Source organism: Penaeus chinensis, chromosome 24, assembly GCF_019202785.1.
Source record: "Penaeus chinensis breed Huanghai No. 1 chromosome 24, ASM1920278v2, whole genome shotgun sequence".
Classification (NCBI taxonomy): Eukaryota; Metazoa; Arthropoda; class Malacostraca; order Decapoda; family Penaeidae; genus Penaeus; species Penaeus chinensis.
The window spans coordinates 22,403,097-22,410,201 of record NC_061842.1 but is presented as its reverse complement, the minus strand read 5'-3'; the positions used below and the strand labels follow the sequence as shown (position 1 = coordinate 22,410,201).

At 45.8% G+C, this 7,105-nt stretch overlaps 1 protein-coding gene across 2 annotated transcripts in view; it reads right to left on the bottom strand.

Annotated features, from left to right (window-relative positions):
* Positions 1–7,105, bottom strand: part of LOC125038372 (protein transport protein Sec24A-like) — a 24,840-nt gene continuing 17,735 nt past the window's right edge. For both annotated transcript variants that reach the window (XM_047631870.1, XM_047631871.1), the window contains 3 exons: positions 6,020–6,181; positions 5,416–5,699; positions 1–2,394 (listed from right to left, as the gene is read on the bottom strand). In XM_047631870.1, coding sequence (XP_047487826.1) covers positions 2,283–2,394; positions 5,416–5,699; positions 6,020–6,181 — 558 coding nt within the window. In that variant the 3' untranslated portion in view covers positions 1–2,282. The remainder of the gene's footprint in view (positions 2,395–5,415; positions 5,700–6,019; positions 6,182–7,105) is intronic.

Below are 7,105 nucleotides of genomic sequence, written 5' to 3'. Positions count from 1 at the left end.
AGTACATAGGTCTCATGGACTAGGTGTAACGCTACCCACATTTTATTTTAAGGCAAGTAAAATTGACAAATTAATTCACATGCAAATGAAACAGCTGCATTTCTTTTTTTTTTTTCTTTTTTTTTTTTTACAGTCCAATATAAAAAGTATAATTTTGAAGAGGCAATGACACAGACCTTCATACTTTCATTTTCAAAACATTTCTATGTTTTCCACTAACTACCCAGTAAACAGAGAGGGGGGCTGGGGGGTGGCTGGAATCTTTTTCTTCTTTCCATATATATAGAATGTCTATAAGCACCTACAAATCCACAGATATACTTGATCACTATATAGGGCTTTGATGATCTTGTCTACAGATAAATGGTTACCATCATTATGCTTATTTTTCTTTTATTTCTGTCTTCACACAAAAGCAGCAGTCTACCACACTGAACATCAAGGTATATTTTGCAAGCCAGACACAGGAACTTCAATGCCAGTTCATTATTTTCTGGACTGACAGAGACCAAGCAAACTGTGAAAACAATTTTTTTTTCTTTTTTTACTAGTGATACAGAAAAACAATGATTACACAAATTCAAATAAGACTAATTGTGGATTTCCAAAGAATTCTTGTAATGTAAATTATAATAATTCAAGAGGGCATTGATATTTTTTTTCTGTACTGTAGAAAAATGGATACTACTCATCCAAGTTCATTTCTTAACCATCATTGCTACTATCATTATCACTGTTTTTATTCCCCCCCTCTCTTTCTATGTCAAGGATGTGACAAAATACATGACTAAAGACAAAATCAAAGACCACAAATTATTTATGGTCTCATTTTCTGGTCATGTTAACTGTTAGTACATTACCTTCTTCAATAAATACGGTCTCTCTTCATCAATATTACCAGCTTACTGTCTTTCTTTTTTTTTCCATATATACTGGACTTCATGCTTCCTCATTAGACCAACAAGATTAATAAATTTTTTTTAAAAAATCTATATCCAATTCAAAACCACCAAAATACTTAACATTAACAAAAGATTCACAGATCTGAAACCCCCTAGTCTGTACTAAATGGAATGGAGACTTTCATATATTCATTCTTGATATCTACAATGCACTTCAGCTTCAGGAACAAATTACAAACTTTTGTATTTCAGTAACATTTAATCTTTGCAGCAATTTCCAACACAAGGTTATACAACAAAAAACTGAATAATGATTATGATAAGAGGGTGGAGCTGTTATCATCATACTTGTTATAGGAGATAGAAGTATAGTGTGAAATACTGGAGGTGACAACATATAAAAAAAGAGTAAGACAGAAAGAGAGATAGAGAGAGAATATTAATTTCCTATCAAATATTTTCTCTACCAATAAACTCCTTGACTAGTTGGACAGTCATTCTCTGTATCCATTTTTTTTTTTTCTCTCTTTTTATTTTGCTTTTTTATTTTTTTTTTTTTTTTCCAAAACCCTTCCAGCACTGCTAGAGGGCATAACACACCCCATATCTGGTTCGGACACCTGACCTCCCTCGGCAATGATTTCTCAGGTCGCGAAAGGAAACCTTGCCTGGGATAATCTTGTCACAGAATTATTGCCACAAATGCACTGACTCATTCAGCAAAACTTTTATTTTACTTCATTCATATTCTCTTAAAACTGTCACCCTACACGATATAAAATATGCAAAAAACACAACTATTATTAAATCCATACAAAAAGCTACTTAAATTGGACAGTACATGACAATTTTCCTCTTTTTAAAAAACAAAAGTGATCTCTTGAAGAAGATCGAGGCCCTAAATGACTAAGGCTCCTTGATGACACCAAAACCTAAATCAGAATTCTAAGTCTTATGCTCAAGTGGTCTGCAAGCCTTGACGATGGTGAAATGGGCACTTCTCCTACGGAATTAACGAACCCTGAGGGACCAACACAAAGACATCAGCGATGCCTCTTAGAAACTATACTAATCCATTCATCACAACTGTGTTTTAAAATGAGTTTCCTCCCATTCCTCTTGTCTATCATTCTTACAATATATCTTTCCACTGTTTTCCAATTACCATGTATCTTCTCTACCTGTTTGATCTTCCTCCTCCTCCTTGTTTACCCCTTTCCAACCAACCCAATGTGGTTATCAATCATACATATATATACTTCATTTCTTCATTCCACAAAAACATCTTTATACATAAAAAAAAAGAAGAAAAACAAGAAAAATTGCACTTTCCTTTTATATTTTAACATCCTAAACATTTAATAACATAAAAGAAAATGACTATTTAACATTTTTCTTTAGATACTGGAGGAACTCTACATACGAGTGGCAGCCCTCAGATCGGTCGTCAACAAGCCGCTGGATGAAGAGCATGCGCGCTGGGTTGTCCTCTCTGCAAGAAACAGCAGTACAAAATTACTTTGATTATAAAAGGGAAGGAAGAGGAGGAGTGAGGAAGGAAGACATGGAGTGAGGACAGAGGAGGGAGGGAAGAGGAAGAGGAAGGGGAATGGGAAGGGAAAGAGTGAAGGGGAATGGGAAGGGAAAGAGTGAAGGGGAATGGGAAGGGAAAGAGTGAAGGGGAATGGGAAGGGAAAGAGTGAAGGGGAATGGGAAGGGAAAGAGTGAAGGGGAATGGGAAGGGAAAGAGTGAAGGGGAATGGGAAGGGAAAGAGTGAAGGGGAATGGGAAGGGAAAGAGTGAAGGGGAATGGGAAGGGAAAGAGTGAAGGGGAATGGGAAGGGAAGAAGAGGAAAAGGAAAAAGGAAAAAAAAAAAGGATAGGAAAGAAAGAGGAAGATAAGGGAGGAAGAGGAGGAGGAGGAGGAGGAGGAGGAGGAGGAGGAGCGAAGAGGAGGAGGAGGAGGAGGGAAGAGCAGGAAGAGGAGGAGGGAAGAGCAGGAAGAGGAGGAGGGAAGAGCAGGAAGAGGAGGAGGGAAGAGCAGGAAGAGGAGGAGGAGGAGGAGGGAAGAGCAGGAAGAGGAGGAGGAGGAGGAGGGAAGAGCAGGAAGAGGAGGAGGAGGAGGAGGGAAGAGCAGGAAGAGGAGGAGGAGGAGGAGGGAAGAGCAGGAAGAGGAGGAGGAGGAGGAGGGAAGAGCAGGAAGAGGAGGAGGAGGAGGAGGGAAGAGCAGGAAGAGGAGGAGGAGGGAAGAGCAGGAAGAGGAGGAGGAGGAGGAGGGAAGAGCAGGAAGAGGAGGAGGAGGAGGAGGAGGGAAGAGCAGGAAGAGGAGGAGGAGGAGGAGGGAAGAGCAGGAAGAGGAGGAGGAGGAGGAGGGAAGAGCAGGAAGAGGAGGAGGAGGAGGAGGAGGAGGAGGGAAGAGCAGGAAGAGGAGGAGGAGGAGGAGGGAAGAGCAGGAAGAGGAGGAGGAGGAGGAGGGAAGAGCAGGAAGAGGAGGAGGAGGAGGAGGGAAGAGCAGGAAGAGGAGGAGGAGGAGGAGGGAAGAGCAGGAAGAGGAGGAGGAGGAGGAGGGAAGAGCAGGAAGAGGAGGAGGAGGAGGAGGGAAGAGCAGGAAGAGGAGGAAGAGGAGGAGGGAGGAGGAGGAGGAGGAAGGGGGAGGGAAGAGGTGGAGGAGGAAGGGGGAGGGAAGAGGTGGAGGGAGGGGGAGGGAAGAGGTGGAGGGAGGGGGAGGGAAGAGGTGGAGGAGGAGGAGGAGGAGGAGGAGGAGGAGGAGGAGGAGGAGGGAGGGGGTGGGAAGAGGAGGAGGGAGGGGGAGGAGGAGGAGGAGGAGGAAGGAAGAGGAGGAGGAGGAGGAGGAGGAGGAGGAGGAGGAGGAGGAGGAGGAGGAGGAGGAAGGAAGGTAGAAGAAGAGGAGGAGGAGGAGGAGGGGGAGGAGGAGGAGGAGGAAGGAAGGAAGAAGAGGAGGAGGAAGGAATAGGAGGAGGAGGAGGAGGAGGAGGAGGAGGAGGAGGAGGAGGAGGAAGAGGAGGAGGAGGAGGAGGAAGAGGAGGAGGAGGAGGAGGAAGAGAGGAGGAGGAGGAAGAGGAGGAGGAGGAGGAGGAGGAGGAGGAGGAGGGAGGAGGAGGAGGAGGAGGAGGGCAGAGGAGGAGGAGGAGGAGGAGGAGGAGGAGGAGGAGGAGGAGGAGGAGGAGGAGGAGGAGGGAAGAGGAGGAGGAGGAGGAGGAGGGAAGAGGAGGAGGAGGAGGAGGAGGAGAGGAGGAGGAGGGAGGAGGAGGAGGAGGAGGAGGAGAGGAGGAGGAGGAGGAGGAGGAGGAGGAGGAGGAGGAGGAGGAGGAGAGAGGAGGAGGAGGAAGAGGAGGAGGAGGAGGAGGAGGAGAGGAGGAGGAGGAGGAGGAGGAGGGAAGAGGAGGAGGAGGAGGAGGGAAGAGGAGGAGGAGGAGGAGGGAAGAGGAGGAGGAGGAGGAGAGGAGGAGGAGGAGGAGGAGGGAAGAGGAGGAGGAGGAGGAGGGAAGAGGAGGAGGAGGAGGAGGAAGAGGAGGAGGAGGGAAGAGGAGGAGGAGGAGGAGGAGGAGGAGGAGGAGGAGGAAGAGGAGGAGGAGGAGGAGGGAAGAGGAGGAGGAGGAGGAGAGGAAGGAGGAGGAGGGAAGAGGAGGAGGAGGAGGAGGAGGGAAGAGGAGGAGGAGGAGGAGGAGGAGGAAGAGGAGGAGGAGGAGGAGGAGGAGGAGGAGGAGGAGGAGGAGGAGGAGGAGGAGGAGGAGGAGGAGGAGGAGGAGGAGGAGGAGGAGGAGGAGGAGGAGGAGGAGGAGGAGGAGGAGGAGGAGGAGGAGGAGGAGGAAGAGGAGGAGGAGGAGGAGGAGGAGGAGGAGGAGGAGGAGGAGGAGGAGGAGGAGGAGGAGGAGGGAAGAGGAAGAAGTGGAAAAAGAGGAGGGAAGAGGAAGAAGTGGAAAAGAGGAGGGAAGAGGAGGGAAGAGGAGGGAAGAGGAGGGAAGAGGAGGGAAGAGGAGGAAAGAGGAAGAGGAGGGAACAGGAAAGAGGAGGAAAGAGGAGGGAACAGGAAAGAGGAGGAAAGAGGAGGAATAAGGAGGGAAGAGGAGGAGGAATAAGGAGGGAAGAGGAGGAGGAATAAGGAGGGAAGAGGAGGAGGAATAAGGAGGGAAGAGGAGGAAAGAAAGGGGAAGAGGAGGAAGGAAGAGGACTAGGAGGAGGGAAGAAGAAAAGGAAGAGGAGGAGGGAGGAAAAAGGAAGAGGAGGAAAAGGAGGAGGAGGGAAGGGAAAGGAGGAGGGAAGAGGAAGAGGTGGAGGGAAGAGAAAGGAGGAGGAAAGAGAAAGAGGAGGGATTAGGAAGAGGAGGAGGGAATAGGACAAGGGAAGAGGAAGAGGAAGAGGAAGAGGAAGAGGAAGAGGAAGAGGAAGAGGAAGAGTATTGTCTTCTCATATTCAATTAACATTCATTGATTAAAAAAACACAAGTAAAATATTGCTCCCTCAGATTATACACCTCCAAACAGCCACTCACTTGAGGATCAACACAGGCGCAGGATAGGGCTTGCCCCTCTGAAGGTGCGAGATGAAGTTGTGGAGGAGGTGTGACTGGCTAGTGTCTAGCACAGGAAGAGCATCATCATAGAGTGGCTGTGGAATGGCTGCATAGCTAGGGACACCAAGGGTTGCTTCCACCCACTCTGAGGACACCATTGACCGCACATAGATATAAATGCTGCTGCCTGCATCCATCAGATAGGCTCCAGTTCGATCCAGACGTTCTGCAGTTAGATGCAGGCGTCCAGGCTGAGGTATCACCTGTCAAGATGCATAATCAAATGATAAATAACAGAATGACTTTTCATTGGCTTTTCAAAAAAAAAGAGAAAATAATAAAGAAATGTATAAATATAATGTTAATATAAATATTTCTTATCAGAAAACAGGTTTATGGAGAGTTTAAACTCCGCACTGACTTTGGGTAATGTCTTGCTGTAGATAGCTGCACAAGGCAGCTATCTACTCCTGTAAACAACTCCACTGGCAAACACATACTAAAAATTCCTTTATTTCTTTACTCTTAATTTACTTACATGATATCAACCTACAAAATCATTATATGGCCTGAAAGAACACACCTGATCATCAATGTTGAGGGCACCTTTATCGGACAGCATATGGATCGCGTATAGATCTGGATACAACTTGGTCATGAGGTGGCGCAATGGCAGCGACTTTAGCTCACACATCTCATACAGCCGATCGTCCAGCTTTGTGCTTGTCCCTGACCGCAAAGCAATCTGAGACAAGAAAAAATAGAAATGACGTGAATTAGAGAAAAAACCTAATGCACAGAGAAAAGAGTCCCCAAAATAATACACTGATACTGATAAAAAAATCAGAAGTACCAAATTTTTGTGCTGATTTTTTTACCATACATGTATTGAAAGCCATTTAACCCAATTCAGACAGGTCACATGTACCAACATCATGACAAACCACTTGGTCTGCGGAGGATGCCTGTACACGTGGTGACGTGCCAAAGCATGTGGAGCGGGAAGTTCCACTTGATGTAGCGGACTCCCACGCCCAGTGTCTGGCTGTTGCCAGAAATCACCAGAATTTACCATGCTCAGGGATTTCTGTTACCCGGTAGTGATGGGTTAATAATTCTCTAGAAAAACTACTATGTAATTCTATACTTTCCTGGCATATCAAGAAGTTTAAGGGTTTTCTATTGACTCTTATGTGAAATAATGTTAGGTGTTTTGGAATGCTACAAAAAAGGCCTTTGGTGATACATCTGCTATACCCTAGGTTCACACTTTATGTGAAGAAATATGAAAGTAAAATAGGAACTGGTGCCATCACCTGGGCAAAGCTTGTGAGAGAACACACACTACATTACATCAAACACCCTTAACATCCTTATTCCTGTCATTGCATGCCACTGTAAGATGACCTTTTCTGCCATGGTTGCAAGGACTACAAAGATCAGGCACAAAATGGACAAATACTGATGATCTGCAACATAGATTATCTCTACCTGGGCTACACAGTAAAACAAACAAAAGGAAAAATGTTCCCATCACAGTAATGCACTGCCACTAGCAATGTCCACTAAGATTTTTGTTCACTGATTCTGTTTACACAAGAGCTTAGTCACTAAAAAGTCAAATACTGGTCCTACCTATCTCATCTCTGTTTACAGTTTTCCTTGAATT